This window comes from Myotis davidii, unplaced genomic scaffold (assembly GCF_000327345.1).
Source record: "Myotis davidii unplaced genomic scaffold, ASM32734v1 scaffold452, whole genome shotgun sequence".
NCBI lineage: Eukaryota > Metazoa > Chordata > Mammalia > Chiroptera > Vespertilionidae > Myotis > Myotis davidii.
Genome location: NW_006284245.1, coordinates 1079791 through 1099769, shown reverse-complemented (window position 1 = coordinate 1099769; position 19979 = coordinate 1079791). Strand labels below are relative to the sequence as shown.

The 19979-nt window shown below is 36.3% G+C and overlaps 1 protein-coding gene across 1 annotated transcript in view; it reads right to left on the bottom strand.

Moving 5' to 3' along the window:
* Positions 1-13964, bottom strand: part of ZC2HC1A (zinc finger, C2HC-type containing 1A) — a 39366-nt gene extending 25402 nt beyond the window's left edge. Inside the window, exons 1-5 of the mRNA XM_015568663.1 lie at positions 13949-13964; positions 11207-11352; positions 8911-9027; positions 3250-3391; positions 825-973 (exon numbers count right to left, since the gene is read on the bottom strand). Of these exons, the coding sequence (XP_015424149.1) occupies positions 825-973; positions 3250-3391; positions 8911-9027; positions 11207-11352; positions 13949-13964 (570 nt within the window). The remainder of the gene's footprint in view (positions 1-824; positions 974-3249; positions 3392-8910; positions 9028-11206; positions 11353-13948) is intronic.
* Positions 13965-19979: the final 6015 nt, after the last annotated feature.

Sequence of the window (19979 nt, the reverse complement as noted above, 5' to 3'; positions counted from 1 at the left end):
ATCAATGTCATATAACAAAATCGTTCTATGGTTAATAGTGTGCTAATGCTTTCACATACGTTATTCCATCTGCTTCTCACAATACTCATGGAAATCACCACTGCACAAATGAAGAAATAAAAGCTAAAATTAGCACTTTGGATTTGACCCTACATTCACTCCCTCATGAGCATTACTCATACATAACATGGAAACATTACTCATACGTAACATGGAAACATTCAGTTCTTACATGATTTTTTTTAAATAATTGATTTTAGAGAAGGAGAGAGGGAGTTGAAGGGGAGAGGGAAGGGGCTGGAGAGGGAGAGAGAGAGAAACATTGATTCGTTGCCTCCTGTACATGCCCTGACTGGAGACCAAACCCACAACCTAGGCTTGTGCCCTGATCAGGACTCTAACAAGCCACCTTCCAGTACACAGGATGATGCTCCAACAAACTGACCCACACCAGCCAGAGCAACACTTACATGATTTTCAATGAGGAATTGACTGGCATTTTCTTACTCCTCTATCACCTCTGGTTTCCTCTGCATCTGCTTCACCAATTTTTAACTTATTTTCTTACATATTTCCTAATACCTCTTCAAAATCTATATACTTACAAGTCTCTACTAACTCAAGTCCATTTCAAATTGATTAATTGTAATTATTTGTTTTCAATTAGCCATTCAAATTTATTACTAAATCCCTGAACAGTAATACATAAATTTTAGCAGGTCAGAAAATGATACTTAAATGTTCTATAAAGCATAAAAATAAAACAGTTAACTTGAAAAAGTCATTTTCTCATTTCGTAGAAATGATTAAGTAGCGCATTTCACCTGTGTCCGAGAAGTCGCTTTGCCTTTGGCATCAGTGGAAAATTTGCTTTTATTACTAATACGTGCTGCCTGTTCTTTACAGAAATTTATATGTCTATCAGCTGCATTTTCATTAAATCTCCTCTGACAATATGGACATTGAATATAATCTAAAGCAAAAAAAAAGAAACAATTAATAACACAATACTTTAAATAGGACATATGAATTATAAGTTTATATGAAGACATAAGCATAAATAATAACATTTAATAAACAAAATCTCTCATTTCCTTATAACCACTCAACCTGATTTATCCAAAGTTAGTATAAAGATGTTTAAGCAAAAAGTGTGCTAGTCTATAATAATAAAAGCATATTATGCTAATTAGACCAGACATCCTTTCGGATGTCCTTCCTTCTGGACAAAGCCTCGGCGGGCAGGGGCCGAGGCAGAGGTGGCTTCCACGGCAATGGGGGCCAAGGCCCTTGCATGAATTTCGTGTATCGGGCCTCTGGTATATGATAAAGTCCAATGTTCTCCCAAGCTTAGAATCAAATTTGAAGGGGGAAAAAAAGATAAATCCTCGATACAAATATGAAGTGGAGGAAAAATGTTATTTCTTTTTACCACTATAATGCCATGTTTTTATCATATATACATATTTTTACGTTAGACTAATTTAGCAGTAATAGCACATTACATTCAAAATATATTTTAAAATTTAGGATCATCTATTAAAATACTGAATTTCAATTAGAGGAAAACTGTCATAAAATAGTTTATCAACTCTGTATTTATTTTCTTTTAGAGGTCCCAACAGATGAAAGAAGTAAAGCAAGATATCTCAACATAATTAAGTCAGCCCAATGGCATGAGTCCATGGTGGAACAACCATTCAAATTTAAGAGCAAATGCTTCCATGATAAAATATTCTAAAATGCAATGTATACTATAAATAAAATTTATTTTAAAATTAAATCTTCAAATTATCCCATGCTGAACTAAATGTTGTAGTACTATAAAAGATCTCAACTGAGACACTGAAAAGACATGACTGTAAAAATTTAGCAGTGTCAAAAAAAAATCTCAATTTATTTCAAGTTTACTTTTCTACAGGAGTTTACCTTTAAATTTATACTCATTTGAAGCTCAGAAATTTGTCCTGCTAATTAGTGAGTAGGTCTAAAATTTCTAATAACAAAGAAGTTGTTGTGTCAAAACTAAGAGATTTTAAAATTTCTATAGCCCAAATCATGCTCAACTACTGGAAGTCTCGCTCTCTTACTTAAGTAAACATGAGAAATATAGCTATGTTGAAAAAGACGTGATACACAATTTCCTCCAAAACAGAGAAAATTCAACTTCATGGGGAAAATTCAGGGAGAATTAAGAGACCCAAGCCTAGCTGGGTCACCCCGGAAACACACCTGACATTACAGCTAATTCTCTGCCACAGAGGCTGGCAACCAGGGCCCCCAGGCCAAATCCGTTCTGCCGGTTGCCTGTTCTGATAAATAAAGTTTTATTAGAAGACAGCTACACCCATTTACTTACGTATTGTCTGTGCTTGATTTCTTGTAGTAGGGGCAACAGAGCTGAGTGTTGCCTGCAAAGCCTAAGATATTTACTATCTGGCCCTTATAGAAATAGTTTGCCAACTTCTTTTCTATAATAAAACATTAAAAATGATCATATCTAGATTTTCTAAAGAAATTTCTCTTTACAAAGAAATAAATCCAAATCTAGAATACTAACACAATTTTCATGCAGTTAACTTATTATATTAAAATAACTACCTCTTCAGGCTACTGTAATCATCAATATCAAAATGTCAGCTGTGCTGTTTTAAACCTTTTAGTATCGTAACAACTCAAATGAGGTGGCCAGCATCCTGCCTTGTTTTTGTTTTGTTTTTATAACAATAACAAGCAACTTTTACCCACTCAATGAAAAAAATGTAATGCATGAGTTTAGGGCATATTTAGGTATATCGGTTTATATGGTAATTTCCTCACACGAACTGTATATTTTTGAAGCAATATTATGGTTTTCTTCCTTCCCAGATGAGAAGATTCCAAAGAACTAAGCAACATCACTGTGTGAATTTTACTGAATGACTACATTTCAATTCACAGTGAGCATGATTAAAATATTTCCTGGAATATTAAAATTTAATAGTTACTACAATAGTTTTAAAAATGATATTATAATGTTTAAATAGAAGTACTGAGATGAAAAGATAATGCATTTCTATGTTCAACTCTGATGTATATTCATAAGCCTAAATGCTTGTTATCAACATTACTTTGAGGCAAAACTTTTAAAGATTATGCTTCATCAGGTTCCATTATTACGGATTCAGTTTAATAACAACTTAAAATTTATAAAAATGCTACCAATATGTTATCCCCACATGAGCAGAACTGTCAACAACAGGCATATACCAGGATCGTACGAAGGTGGGGGAGGAGGAGGAAGCTTGCCCCCCTCTTTAAGGGCCTGGTCCAGGCCTTTAGCTGCTCTTATGGTGGCAATGAATTCCTCATGTTTTCTTCTCCAATTAGATGGTTTCTTTGGCGGTTCAGGCTATAAAAAAACACACAATCAATTTTAGAACATTTTTTTACACTAAACTGAGATAAAAGTTGAGGAAATGCCATATTACTTTAAATATTCTCTTACCAGGAATTCTTAAATGATTTCCTTCCCAAATTTACAATTACAAAAAGAGAACTTAATGCAACTACGTTATATGTAATTTTTGAAATGCAGTTTTAATTGTAATAGACACTAAATTGACTTCTCTAGGTATCACATTGCACTTAAGTTCCCTCTAAGATATTTTCCTGTTTTCCCATAGTTCCTCCAATTGAGTATGTTATCTCACTTTTTGGTTTTTAATTGATTAGAGGGAAAAGATAGTCCTCTCTGTGGTTCTCACTGGCTTTTCTCTTATAAGAGTGAGAATCTTTTCATATAACTAAGAATCATTAGCATTGCCTTTTTGTGAACTGTTTATATGCCTGGTCAACTTATCTACTAGATCAGTGGTCAGCAAACTGCAGCTCACGAGCCACATGCGGCTCTTTGGCCCATTGAGTGTGGCTCTTCCACAAAATACCACATGTGGGCGCGCAAGTACAGTGCGATTGAAACTTCGTTGCCCATGCGCAGAAGTCGGTAAGATGATTGGTCTTTTTTTTTTTTCTTAAACAATTTCCAGTAACTCTCTAAAGGAGACTAGCCCCAACCCTCCCTAATAATCATGTCCGTCTTTTTATCCTTTCAAAGAGTCTTCTGATGTGAAGAATTATTTTGTAAATGTAGTTTAATTTACAAATCTTTTCTTTGTGATCTCTGGATTTGTAGTCACAGTTAACAAGGCCCAATCTCACCCCAAAGTAAAATGGGAATTTTCCATGTTTCCACCCAGAGCTTTTGTGGTTTCATTTAAAATTTTAAATCTCCTTGTTTGGAATTTATCCTGATGGGCGGTGTGACATACGGATTTCACTTTATTGTTTGTTAACATAGCTATGTAGCTGTCTCACCATCCTTTACTGACTTTTCTTCCCACTGAACTGGGACAATACTTCCACCATATTCTCTTTTGTATTTGAGCTTATTCTGAACTTTCCCTTTTGTTCCATTATTATGACTATCCTTGTGTCAATACCTGTTGTAAATATTGAGATTTTATGATATTTTAATATCTAGTAGGGTAGCTTACTTCAATCTGCTTCTTTTACTATCTTTTCTGGTTATCCTTGTGTGATATATTTTCATATGAACTTTAAAATTAGCTTGTCTGATTTTTTAAAGACTATTATAATTGTAAAAATGAAACATTATATTCGTAATCAACTTAAGGAACTTAAAAACCTTAATATGCTAAGTCTAACTACCCAAGAATATGAGATATATTTCCATTTGAAGAAGTGTTCATTTGTCTTTCAGTAGTATTTTAAATTATTCTTTGTGGAACTCATACCTCTATTATCTTAAGGTTTATTGCTAAATATTTTATATTTGGTGTTTCTCTTTTATAAAGGGTATTTTCTTCATTTTTATGTTGAAATATAAAACCTAGTAGTTTCTGTATACTAATATTATATTTCATTACTTCACTGACTTCTCTTATTATTGGTAGTAATTTATCAGTTGATTCTTTTGGGTTTTCATCTCTTAATAATGGCAGTTTTCCAGTCCCTACACATCTAATTTCTTGTTATTTTCTATCGGCTAGTACCATACTGGTTAGAGATTAATCTTGTTCCTGACATTAATGGAACTACTTCTAAGTATCTTTCCATTAAACATGATGCTTGCTCTTGTACTACCAGAGATTTATTTTGTCATATTATTGAAATATTCAACTATTCCTATTCTGTCTTTATTTTTTAAATCAAGAATATAAGTTGAATCAACAAAGTCAAAACATGGTTCTTTAAAAACACTAATAAGGCAAAACTAATCAAAGAGAGAGAGAAACAGAAAACGAAAATCAAATTATCAAGAATGGAAAATAGTATATGATCCAGTTCTTACAAACAAGAGAACGAAAACATTATAAAAAAACCCCAAAACTTTGTGTTAAAAAATTTGATAATTAAGATGAATTGAACAATATTCTCAGCAAATACTATAAAACAGATACCAGAAGAAACAGAAAATCACAATAGTTTTAAATATTTTTTAAATGAATCTATTATTTTAAAAAACCCACAAAGAAAACTCCTGGCCCAGATGTCTTCCCTATTGAATTCTTGCAGATATTTAAGAAAAAAATAGCATCCAATCCTTTAAAAATTCTTTAAAAATATAGAAAACAAAAGAACAACTTTCTTACTAGTCTTATAAGAGCAAAACTCTGATAAAAAGAATAATTATAGTTCCACTTCTCTCATGAATATATATGCAAAAATCTTAACTAAAGATACAAACATTTCCACGTTTGAGATGAGCGACTCTGACATTTCGTACTTGATACTGAAATGTCTGATCACAACTCCAACGGGCTCCACAGTGAGCATCTCTCACCTAGTGGTCAGTCTTGCTGCCCTCTTCTCCCTTTTTCACACAGTGTCTGTATCAGTGCTGAGCTAGTAGTTTATGGCTCGACATGAGTTAGGGTTTCTTCTGTTCAGCTATTAAAAGAGGTTTCAGGGAGGAGAGGCCCAGGGTAGCCTTCCAGGCTACACATACCAATAGCTCCCTTCTCTGTTGGCATCAGATACAGATGCAAATAAGGCTTCAAAGTGTGATTAGACATCCCCCTTCTGCGTCTCTAAAACAATGTGGGTCAAGAGGGTTCCTGCTGCCAGCCACGCCCCCTCACATAGGTCACAGCCCTGAGTGGCCGCCGCGCCCTCAGAAAGGGTATTTTCCTTTTCTAGTGCTTTCTCAGAGTCTCTGCACTAGTGGGGCCTCTTAACACTCTGCTTCTTCCCCCACCTCCTCCCTCCTGGCTTTTGTCCATTTCAGCCAGGCTCATTCCAGTCCCGGGCTATCCAATCTGCTGCAGCTCAGCCCAGGTCCTGCTGGCTGTAGTAAAAGGGATATAAACTTCCTGATACGCCCCTTAGCATCAAGGAGTCACCTGTAAGATGCCAGGTTGCCGGGTTCTGGGCCTTAGGCCCCCAGCACTTCCTGCACTTCCTTTCTGGGTAGTTTCTCCTGGACCTCAGGTGCTTTGGGCAGCCCTTGCATTTGGTGGTCTATGGATTATACCTGCCTTTACTTTCCCCAAAAATGGATTTTGTATTTGCTTTGCTCCACTTTGCTTGTGATTTTGTAGGATTTCCTTAATACAGATAAAGATACTGAGAATTAAGCTACAATTTTCAAAATCTTCTAACATACTACTTCTCAAACTTTAATATGTGTATGACTCAAACATGGATTGGATTAAAATGCAGGTGCTGAATGAGTATGCATGAGTGGGACCTGAAATTCTGCATTTCTAACAAGTTGCAAAATGGTGCTGATATTATTGCTCTATGGACCACCATTTAAGTAGCAAGAATGTAAACTACTTAATGTAAATCAATGGCTGTACTTGCTTTTTTCTGAAGATTAAATTTTTAAGTATATAAACTGATAGGAAAGACATAGGATAAAGATAACACTTATTAAGACACTAGAGGCCCAATGCACAAAGATTCGTGCAAGAATGGGCCTTCTTCCCCTGGCTGCCGGCACCGCCTTCTCTCCGGCCCAGAGCCACCTTTCTGCCTTGGCAAATTAACCTGCCATCTTTGTTGGGTTGATTTGCGTACTCGCTCCTGATTGGCTAGTGGACATCATGAAGGTCTGGTCAATTTGCAATTTTCTCTTTTATTAGTGTAGATTGCCATGGATACATTTATGTAATCCCTATAATAATCCCGTGAGATGGATGCTACAACTCCTATTACATTTTACAGATAAATAGAAGTATGGATTAAGTAGCTCACTCAACACAACATGCTAAATAACAGAACAAGGTTAAAATCAGGCAGTCTAACTCTTGGGCCCTTTTTTACACCCACTATGTTATACTGCTCCCAGAGATTTCAGTAGTTTATCTTCAAAGCTAATTAAAGCGAACACAATCATATATCTGGAAGGTGACTATGAAAAACTTCAAATAATGGTTTACCTTATTCAAAATTCACCAATATTCCCTTGGATAAACAGACAAAAATACAAAAATGAACATTCCATTTTTTCTATTACCCAAATGATTTTATCAGTAAGATTAATTGGCCCACAGGGAAATGTTTTGTTTCGTTTTAAATCTTTATTGTTGAAAGTGTTACATAAGTTCCCTTTTTCCCCCCCATTGATCCCCTCCAACCTGCTCCCAATCCCCAACCCAGACTTTCACCATCCTATTGTCTGTGTCCATGGTTTATGCATATATGCATACAAAGTCTTTGGTTGATTATCTCCCACCCACCCACTCTCCCCCACCTTCCTTCTGAGATTCCAAAATGTTTTTTGTACAACTGGGAGAAGTTATTACCACTGAAAGCAAGGTTGTTTCAAAAACCTATTCGATGAGGTATTCAAATTTTGACTATTTCACTGAAATAACTCTTTAAAACTTTGTCAGACAAAGTATTTATGTGACTTATTCTTAGCAATATAAACTATCACAGTGATATTAAAGAGACATTATTATAGGAGATTCATTGCTTTGATAACAAGAAAGAAAAGAAGCTGTCAATGGCTATGTGAGGACAGTTGAGCAACTGATAAAAGTTTTTCCCAAATGCATAATAAGGTCACAAATACTGACAATCTATCAATCAAGATAATCAATCTCTATTATGCTAAAATGTCTATAAATTATACCTTTACCTTTGTATAAGAGATTGCTCTACTGGTAAGAGAGACTTTAACACATTAAAGCATAGCCAAGGTAATAACAATGACTTAAAAGGAACATGTGAGGTGGGCTTTTAATTATTTCCAGCCTACAGCTAAGCAAGTGATCCTCCAATGTTGAATAACCTCACTGTAATAGTTGGAGTTGAGAGAGTAGTTTGGCCTCCCTCTTTCCGAAGTCTAAAATAAATAAGTTTGTGATCATTTCTAAACTGAGAACAGTACACAAAATTGTGGTTATTATTCAATACTAGAGGCCTGATCCACAAAATTCGTGTATTGGGGGAGGGTTGTCCCTCAGCTGTCCTGCACCCTCTGGCAATCCGGGACCCCTCGGGGAATGTCCGACTGCCAGTTTAGGCCCAATGCCAGGGATCAGGCCTAAACCAGCAGTCGGACATCCCTCTTGCAATCCGGGACTGCTGACTCCTAACCGCTCACCTGCCTGCCTTTCTGAGTGCCCCTAATCACCCTGCCTGCCTACCTGATCACCCCTAACCATCCTGCCTGCCTGCCTGATCGCCCCTAACTGCTCGCCTGCCTACCTGATTGCCCCTGACCACCTTTGCTTCGGCCCCCACCATAGCGGCTTCATCCAGAAGGTCATTCAGCTGTCCAGTCTAATTAGCATATTACGTTTTCATTATTATAGATTAGTATAACACATAATGATAATTTTTTCAATACATATACATAGCAGCAAGGCTCATACTGTTCAAAGGTTATATAATTACCCTAGGTTTAAGAGGTTTTACTGTTGGAATATCAGTTCCTTCAGCTCTTTGTCTGCTTGAATCAAAAGTCTTCCGTTTTTTAGTGGCAGTTTTCTGGCAAATGGGTCCATGTTTTTTCTGTTAAGGTAAAGAAACACAATATATCATTTTCATTTCTACAGAAGGGAAGACTTTAAACTGTCAGTTTAAAAACCTAAGATGAAATAAGCAATAAATAATACATAAATAAGATATACCTTGCTTTGACTAAAATTGTTATAAAGCATATATAATGCATGCTATTAGTTATCTTTCTTACCATAAAAGGTATAGATAAAAACCCTTTCAAAATTTTGAGTTATTTAATATTCTCCCAGGTTCACATTGCTAAGAATAAGGGTAATAATGTCACTAAGTCAAAGCTATTTGAGTGGGAGAAAAGTTATTTTCCTCATTAAATACCTAAAAATAAATACTAAAAAAAAGTGTATGTGGAGAATGTATTTGTATTAGGATTACAAAATTGCTATAATAGAGGTAGTTCGGATTACTAAAGCTAACATGAAATAATAGGACAAAGTGGTCCAATTTGTGTCCCTGTGTCCTTCCTCCACAATTATCCCTTTCTTCCCTTCTGGAACTCACATTTTCTGCCATTCCTTATCCAGGATTTTTCTTGAGCCTTCCAGTGCTCCACTCCTACCGATATTTTTCTTACCATGATTGCCAACTCATTCATTCAATTATTCACATATTTATTCATTTTAAGAGCATTACAATAGAAGCTCTGTTAACTGACCTCCAATTAATCTACTGGATAAATAATCCCTCCGTGAAATAAAACATGTGGACTGATGACATCAGTGCATTAAATGCACTTTTTTCCTTTTTATATTTCGATAAACACTAACTGAACAGCTTAAACTGTTCAATAAGAGGAAACCTCCAAACTGGTTGGCTCGGTGTCCTGGAGCCACTCGTATTTTTCAATAACAATTAGTAATCTATTGTTGTACATACTTCTTTTCATTTGACAAACAAGAACTGTAATTATAGCTATTAGAATAAAATCTTTTAAGTATTAAGAAGTATGGCTAGCAGGCAACTTAAATGTCTTTCGCATGTTGAGTTGTCTATGTCAAAAGTATGCAGTGGTTGTCCCCAAAACTGAGGTATATGCCAGTTGTAGCTGTTACAGTGATCACATCATCTAATTAAATCTACTATATAAATAAATGAGGACAAAAAAAAGAACTTTTTCCGATGGAAACTCAGGTGAATGCTTTGAAAATGATATGAAAAATAGTAAATTGATTTTTAAAAATCACTGAATTAAGTGTGGGGAAAGCCAATTATTTATTTATATTTTTTCCTACATGCCCCCGACTGGGGATCGAGCCTGCAACTCAGGCATGTGCCCTTGATGGGAATCGAGCCTGGGACGCTTCAGTCCGCAGGCCAAAGCTCTATCCACTGAACCAAACCAGCTAGGGCAGGAAAGCCAATTTTAAAGAATTAAGAAGAGTTGTCATGTAAGAGGAGTCTGTAGTCAGACTGACATTTATGGATCATTAATTCCTCACTTTGCTTAAAAGAAACAAATTAAAAATATTAAGAGGATGAAAAATACTATACGGTAGAATTCTAATCAGACCCATATTCAAAGAAAAGCCTTTACATCAAAATATTAATAGATGTATATTTATATTTGAAAGTACAATAAAATATGTAAGGTACATAGGCATTTTTTTCTTATTCTCTATTTAGATGGCTATTTTATAGTAAAATCAGTTAAAATTGCTTTTATTTGTATGTACTAAGTATCTAAAGAATGTGTAATATATTTTAGGTACACTTTTAATTGAAAACAATTTTTCTTTAGACTATTTCAAATGTCCATAACCACTGAGAAAATAGTGGTTTTCCCTTTTACTCATCACCCTGCTTCAACAATTACAAACCCTTTAGCTATCTTGTTCCATTTATTCCAGCTTTTTTCTGAAGCCAGACACTGTATCATTCTATACCTTTAAATACATTATTATGTATTTCTAAGAGTTTTCTGTTTTGTTTTTGTTAATATCCCCACAATGAGAGAAACACTTCAACACTTTAACAGAGAAGTTCTGAAGACCAATCAAACTCTGAAGGGATGAGAAGACAAGGAAGGGAGACATGGATGGAACTTCTACTCTTGAACAAAGAATCTCCAGCCAGTATCTCTTCCAATCATTCCACAGAGGTTGTTTCTAGGAGAGTTGTCCAAAAGTATTGAATGACTACTGATCTATCACATCCCGAAGGAAGAGGTACTCACTAATGCCACTGGAAAAAATGTTCTTCCACAAATCTTGCAAGGTAATAATTCTCCAACTTGAACACTTCCATTTTCTAAAACAGAAAAGAATTTACTCAATAGTATTGTATGTTCAAATTGTGAAGTTCCAAGTTTTAATGTCTTCTCTTAGCTTCTTATGTGTTATCAGTTCTTGTGAAAAGATGTCGTTTCCTTTTAAATAAGCAACATCATCAATTAAAATGAACACCAGACTTAAAAGTTTATCAGTGGTCAACAAGGCCATGCCAAGTCCTGATTTAAAGATTACCAAACTGATATGTTGGAAGTATCTGGTTTACTTTTAACCAAATCAATTTATCATATTCTCTTAATTTATAGGATAGCTCCATTGTAAATTACTCAACTTTAAAAACCAAATTTATTTGAAGGTTAATAATACATAGTATTAATCTTCAAAGCATTCAGAAACAACATTGGTGATCAATGAGCTGGTTTCCTGAGATAATCTCAAATAAAAAGAAACTTGTTCTGTTTAACACCTTATAAAATAGGAGGTATAATGCTTTAAGGTAGTGGTTCTCAACCTTCCTAATGCCACGACCCTTTAATACAGTTCCTCATGTTGTGGTGACCCGCAATTTCATTGTTACAAATTGAACATAATTAAAGCATAGTGATTAATCACAAAAAACAATATATAATTACATGTGTTTTCCGATGGTCTTAGGCGACCCCTGTGAAAGGCGACCCCAAAGGGGTCGCGACCCACAGGTTGAGAACTGCTGCTTTAAGGAAAAGATCACCTACTTACTATGCAAATAGGCATATTTTGTGAATTTTTCATTATTTTATACATATATTAAAATTCAATGGTCAAACAAGTTGAAATATTCTGACCTTACAGGCATAAACTGATTAAGACAGAAGTTGCTGCAACTTGTACTCAATCAAAAATTAATACGGCCCTGGTGGGTGGCTCAGTTGGTTGGAGAGTTGTCCCATTCCATACACCAAAAGGCTGTGGTTTTGATTCCCAGTCAGGGCATGTAACTGGGTTGCAGTTAGATCCCCCATCGGGGCACATGTGGGAGGCAAGCAATCAAAGTTTCTCTCTCACGTCAATTTTCTCACTCTCTCTTCTTTCCTCTCTCTCTAAAGTCAATTAAAAAACAAACAAACATATCCTCAGGTGAGGATTTAAAAAATTAATACATATATCATGTACTTTCATGAAACAAATTTTGTTATGAAAATGATAATAGAAACTACATTCTTTGGGATTTTACATAACTGAGTCAATTTGTCATTTTTATTATCTTTCAATATATCAAACTTAAATTTATTTCCATACCTGTAGTTTTCTAAAAATTATACTTAAACGTATATCTTTACCATATTTTCTGCTGAATATTTCACTAATTATTACAATTCTTTTATCTACATCTATAAAAGGTTAATATGCTAAGTGTCCATGCAGGTAATGACATAACATAGCAACACCCGGCTTCCTCTCCCTAGCAACTACCCTCCTTGGAGTTTCTTCAGCCCAGGAATATGACTTGCTTTATAGCCAGGTGGAAACATTTTACACTGTAACCAAGTGTCTGTGAAGCATTTTCCCATGCCTCATCTCATTTGATCCTCACTTAAGTCCTGGAGTAGGTAGATAGGAGTCTCTGCAGAATCCTATTTTCTTTTCATTAACTGGGAAAACAGATTTAGAAAGCTTAGAAACTTGACCTGACTGAAAAGAAGAAATGGTGGACCTTGAAAATGACTTCAGGTTTTCTCACTGCACAGAATATAGTCAAATACTGCTGCAATTAAATATTTTACCCTTTTCCTCCCTGAGTGATCTACAATAATCATCTGCTTAGTATTGATATTTATTGCTGTTATGCTGACAATTACCTGAAAGAGAAGTTGGGGTGCTTCACTGGGCTGGAAAAAGTTTAGCTAAATCAGAAAGCAGGTCTAATTAAGCAAGTTTATTCTGTATCTATAAAAGGCTAAGTTGACTCGCACATGCACGATGCATATTAAGCTCTCGCTGGCCTATTGCACGCATGTGTTTCGACCTGTCATTGTTGATTGTGAATTTGGTTGACACTTCTATTATAGAGAAAGGGTGAATAGCAATATTAAAATATTTCTTCTAGTTAACTTCCTTTCAATGTGTACGAATTCATGCACTAGGCCACTAGTCATATGTAAGACAAAGAAGTAACATAAACTCATGCATAAAGTACAATTATGATCTCATATAATTTTTTTTTCATATATTTAGTGGGTTCACAAAAATGAATCAGGAGAATAAAGAGACACTGGTGGGAACACAATCAAACAGTGACAGGAACTGGTTTGTTCTCTCTTCTCCTAACAGTCCACTGCCCTATTTTAGTAGTTGATAGTGACTATTTGTCGCCTCAGATGGAGGCAATGTCTATGTTGGCAGTTAAGCAGTGGACAATACAAAAGCAAAGCTAAGATCTGCCTGATTTGTCCTTCTCCAATACCAGAAGCCAGGTTATTTAGGGAGAGCAATTCCATTTGTCTGGATCACTTAATTCAGGTTGCCAGATAAAATACACTAGGTACATTAAAATAAAAATGTCTTCACAATGATGGTCAAAATGATAGCACATGCTGTGTAATCTCTTTAGCTTGCTTATTTATAGTTTTCATGTATTCCTTTGAGTTCTAAGTAATGACTTTAAAAATTCATCAACCCTAAATGTTAAAAAGTATCACATATTTTACTTGCTTCAAAGTGCATTTCAGTATCTGCTTGTTGAATAAATGACAAAGCAAAATCTTATAAAAACTAATTATTGAGAAAAATCAATTCCACATCTGGAAATAATGTGCCTACTCAGGCACCCACTTGCCAAGCATGTATCAAGTACTAGTGACAGCATCACTGGAATGGCAGCGTCACTGCTCCCACAAAGTTAACAGTCCACATGACTTATGTCTTCATATAGCTAAACACCAAATCATGTCCCTTTTTTTAAAATTCAAAAACTTAAAACTTAACAACAACCAGAAAACTACATCATAATAAAATTCAATTCCTGGGATTAATTCCTACAAATTATCCAACCTGTTCAAATTGTCTTTAAAGAAAAAGAAAATTATTATCACTAAAAGACATTTTTTAAAAAGGTATAGCATTAAAGAAAAAGAACTTAAAACAATTATCTCAAAAAAGAGAAAAATATAATTACTTCATTCAAAATAGAGATATATAAATTTATAATTTCTTTTATTAGCTGGTCTTAGGGAATAGCCTTATAAGGGATGATTAATCATACAGGCAGCCTCCGTTTAATTAGGATATAATACCTGTTCAATCTACCTTAAAATTTAAAGAGGATCAACTGAGATGTTACATATAAAAATGCTTCACAACCAATGAAATAAAAAAATACTACTCTCCAGGGCATGCAGGCAAACTCCACTACTCTCTCCTGAATAGCAAAAGCTAGCAAATTTTGCAGCTTATAAAAATACAGTAGAGATAACATTCAGGGGATGATTATTATAGCAGAGAGCAAACAGTGTGCAAAGAAGCACTCAAACTGATGGACAGAACCAAGCATATAAAGTACTTTAATATTTTAAAACACTCAAGAAGCCAACCTCGCCTTACAAAATTGATCCTACACACATTACTGATTCTGTTATGAGTTGCTGTATTTAGCAACTTCAAAACCTGCATGATAATTACATAATACTATTATATAGGTGATGTGAAATAATATGTTGTCATCTAAAATAGTTATGAAATTCTAAAATGTATAAATTTTAAAACCAGGAGAGAGCATTTTCAAGAGAAAAGAAGTCCTGGAAACGAAGAGCAGTGCGGGTCTCTGTGTGGCATGTCTGCCTCTTCACCGTCTGAATCCAGCCTTTAAAACGCAACAAGCCTCCGCTTTTGAGGCCATGCATCTGTTATATCAACTTTCTTGTTACGACCCTCTGTATTACTTCCAGTTCGACAATCTTTACTATCTCACAGATTTCCCTTTTCAGCTCATCCTAGATTTCAACGTTCACACAACCTACTCAACACATAACCTTCACCTCCATTCCAAGGGTCCTCCTCTGGACTCTCAAAATACACAAGCTCCCTCCAATCACAGACCTTCTACTGCTCTCTAAAACACTTTCTCCATCTCAGTGTAACTTACATATTCTTGATAACCTGACTCCGGCTGCATGTCCCTTTCTACCTAGTCTGAATCTGACTAGTCATTTCCACTACTTTGACCAATCACCCTCATATTCTTTGCTCCATAGTCTAATGTTTGGAAAATTCTAGATGAAACAAATGGGGTTTCTTAGAACAGAACTTTCTCGGTCTTAAAAAAAGGATTTAGTATGCTGTTATTTCCCCAACCGAAATCATTTTTCCCCTCTCCTCCCAGAGATATTGAGGACCAATGTCCAGAGTAGCACATTTCCGGAAACACATTTACTGACCAGTTCCTCCTTACTACCTCTCATTCACTCCCTACCTAAACTGCAGGCAAACTTTATTAGGTCTAATCACTGTATTAAAATGGACTCACTTGTTGATTCAACAAGGACATACTTATTGAGCATCTATGAGGTGGGAACTGTTCTAGGCGGTAGGCAAACAGTGTTGGGAAAAAAAACAACCACCCAGATTTCATGAAGCTTCTTCTCTTCTAATAGAAAAACATAAATAAAAACAATTAAATGTATGAAATGTCAGGTGGGGATAAGCGCGATGCAGAAAAATAGAGCAAAGGAAGGGGAGAGAAGACGGTCAGAATGCTATGTGTATGTGTGCTTGGGAAGAGGGTAGGATCAGGGAAGGCTGTTTTAATCAGAGACATTAGAGACCTTAAGAAACACCATTCATCTACTAATTGCCGAATTCAAAGGCCTCTTTTGAATCCTCATCCTACTAGACCTTTCTATAACATCAGGCACTGCTGATCAACCCCTTCCACCTTGTCTTTAATGTCCTTTCACTCTTGGCTTCAATGTATGTCTCTTCTAACCCATGTTTTTTCCGATCTGAAACTAAGCAGAGTTTGAGCTGGTCAGTACTTAGACCTCGAGGAATATCAGGGGTCACAGGCTTTTTTCTGGCACATAATGAATATTAGTTTCTCCCCTATTGCCCTTTCTTGACAATGTTTAAACCTCTCCATTTCCCTTCCTGCTCAAACCTATAGCATCTGTTCTGCCCAAGTTTCTTTCTTCATCTCGTTAAATATAGCTTTCCCGGGTGAATGCATCCATTTGCTATCTTTGCTATGCTGATGACTACTAAACTAAAAACTCCAGAGAGATACTTCCAAATACCTATGAGACTTTTCTACCAGATATCCCCAAAGTATTGTACAAATACAACATTTGGAAAGCCACAAACTCATTACCTCATCTTCCAAACTTGGCCTTCTTCTTGGTTAAAGACATTAATACTACTTCTTAGTCCAAGCTAGAAAGCTGCTTTTGCTTTGATTCCTGTTCTTTCTCACATCCAGCAGTCATCCCTCATCTTTCCAGCTCAGAAATGTCTTCCAATCTATCATTTTTAATTCCTGCTTTTTTCTTAGTTCAAATTCTCATCATATATGTATTTTCAGCCTCTCCCTTCTCCTACTATCCTCCTGCTATGGTTATCTAGTGGGATTGCCCCCAGTCACTTCCAAGCACCCTGTTATATCTATACTGAACTGAACTACTCTTAACACACTCCTGTGGTTTTGTCCACCCAATAAACAAGTACTGAGGGGGCCTATGTAGTAGGCACTTCGCTAAATGCTTATATATATTATGTCAGTTAATAATATACTTCAGGCAGATTGGCTTTTAATAACTCCATTTTTTTTAATATATTTATTGATTTATTACAGAGAGGAAGGGAGAGAGACAGAGAGTCGGAAACATCGATGAGAGAGAAACGCCGATCAGCTGCCTCCTGCACATCTCCCACTGGGGATGTGCCCGCAACCCAGGTACATGCCCTTGACCGGAATCGAACCTGGGACTTTCCAGTCCGCAGGCTGACGCTCTATCCACTGAACCAAACCGGTTTCGGCAATAACTCCATATTTTATAGCTGAGGAAACTGAGGTTCAGGTACAAACCATAGAGCTGGAAAGAAACAAAGCTAGGATTCAAACACAGGCCTCTCCAACACATTGGTTATTAAAATACCTAGCATCCAACTGAGTACCAAAAAACAATGAATGCTAGATATGTTAATAAAGGTAAGAATAAGTCAGTAAACTAATATGTGTTTAGACTAGGGAGAAACAAAACAAAAAAGAACTTTGATGAGACAGGATGGTTGCAGATGAAAAGCTTATGAGAGACTGGAACTGTCCCGAGTCTAGAATTACTACCTCTATTGCCCTTAGACACACCTACTGGTGACAAGATTTAGGTGAAGAGGAAGTAAAGGCTTTGCTCTAATTATCCACACAATGCAAAAGTGCTCAGATATAGTTTATAAAAAATCATGAGCAAGCATTGGTATTGAAATATATTGGTTTTGAAATACAGTGTTTTTAATAGCTCATCTCTTGACACTCCCGGAAACATAAAGGTCCAGGAAAACAAAAAATAATATAAGTGATATAAGATACACACGCAAAGGAAGTTACAAGAGTATGACAACGAAGTTTTTCAGGGGTCCATATATTTTCTGGTTTTACCATCGAGATTAGCCTGGTAACTGATTTCAACTAGAAACATTGGTCTAATGCCAACAGTGCAATATTTGCTCCATTACTATGATATGTTAAGCAAACTCCTAAGATTTTCTACTGGATATGGCAATATAATGCTTATTAGACAACTCCAAGGTACTAGACATTAACTTCCAATAGAGCAAAAAAATTATCTGTCATTGTATCAATATTTATTAAATGAAGACATAGATGAAATTACTGAGTGGTAACCTTAAGACTCAAAGTTTTGATCTTGGCAAAGTATGACTTTAAAGGGACTGATTTTTTTTAAAAAGAAGAAAGAAAAGGCACTGTCCTAACTTTAACAAGACTCTCAGCTTTTATTAGTTTAAGCCATTTGAAATAATAAGTATTCAATTGTTTTGCCCTACGAAAAGAACAAAAACATCAAATGAAGAGTAAAGAGCAAATATTGTTTAATATGTTGCATCAAATCTGAGCCCATAACATACTATACATATTATTACATCAGAATTCATGTATTTCTCCACCCATTTAAGTGAGTATTATAAGAGGTTTTCATTATATTTTAAAAGCATTCTTAGTAAGATTTCAATAGTAACGTCTTGGCACTGCTAAAATATAAAGTTTGCCCAGCTGGTGTGCTCAGTGATTAAGCATCAACCTATGAACCAGGTCATGGTTTGATTCCCTGTCAGGGCACATGCCTGGGTTTCAGCTCCATCACCAGTGGGAAGCCTGCAGGAGGCAGCTGATTAATGATTCTCTCTCATCAATGATGTTTCTATCTCTCTTCCCTCTCCCTTCCCCTCTGAAATCAATAAAAACGTATCTTTAAAAAATGAATCTATAGATTCACTAAAATGTACGCTCAATGAGAGCAGGATTTTGACTTTTTTTTTTTTTTTGGCTGCATCTCAGGGTCTAAAATAGTGCCTATCATAGACAGTCACTTATCTAACAAGTATTTATTGACTCTGTCTTAGGTGCTTAGCATATATGTGAAAAATCAAATGAGGATCTTTGCCTGTATTACAAATGTTATTCAACATAAATGTTATTCAAAATAAAAATCTGCAGAGAAACTGTTCGAGGCACTTTTATGTGTATTATGATAACCTTGTGAGAATTCCAGAACCCAAGATCCTACTGTGCTATCATATTACCTACCACCTTTTAAAGTTCATTTAAAAAAAAAAAAAAATCTGCCTCCAGGAGTCCTCTAAACAAAAGTATCTTGAAAGTAAGTATTGTCACTATAATTTTTATCTCATAGAAACTTGAATGATCTGCCCAAAATGACTTAAATAAGCAAAGAACAAGACCTTCATTTGTTATATACTGCAGCTGCCCACAAACAGACATTTATCAGAATTCTTGATTCTCATCCTTCAGGTGTTTCCTATGCATCTTCCAATTGCCAGACTATCCTTCATCAGAAGGATTAACCACAATTTGAAAAGGAATCTTGAAACTGTTGCTGCCAATGCTAGTAGGGTGTTTTCCTCCTTTGTTGTTTTTAGGCAAATGCTATATTACAGAAGATAAAATGGGTAAAAAGAATAGAGGGGGGGCGGGGAGGGAAAGAAGTGGAAACAAAGGACAATCCGGAATCATGGTTACAGCACGAGGATAAACCCAAGATAAGGCATCAATGTGGGCTCTTCTGCACGAGTGGAGGCGTCGCGAATAAGCCCCGGACGCCTCCTGGCCATCTATTGTCCCGGCTCTCAAGCTGGCCGGGGCCACTTCCTTGGAAGATGCTCTTGGCATCCTTCCCTGAAGATGCTGTGGAGACGGACAAGCGGTCACCTAGGACCACTGGCCCAGGGAAGTGTCAGCAGCTCGCGGAGGGAGACACACCCAGGGTCCCAGCCAACGCCGGCGGTGGGGAGGCTGCGGACACTCGCGGAGGGTCCACTTTGCAAGGAAAATGAAATCAGGCCGGAGGCTGTGATCACCAGTAGGGCAGGGTCCGGCAAGCCCAAAAAATGGTCGCAAGGGACTCACAGGCGTGCGCCAGCGGCGAATCAGGCTCCGGGTGGAAACCTCGGCTGAAGACCACACCAGGGGGGAGCCTGAAGGTCATCAGCCGC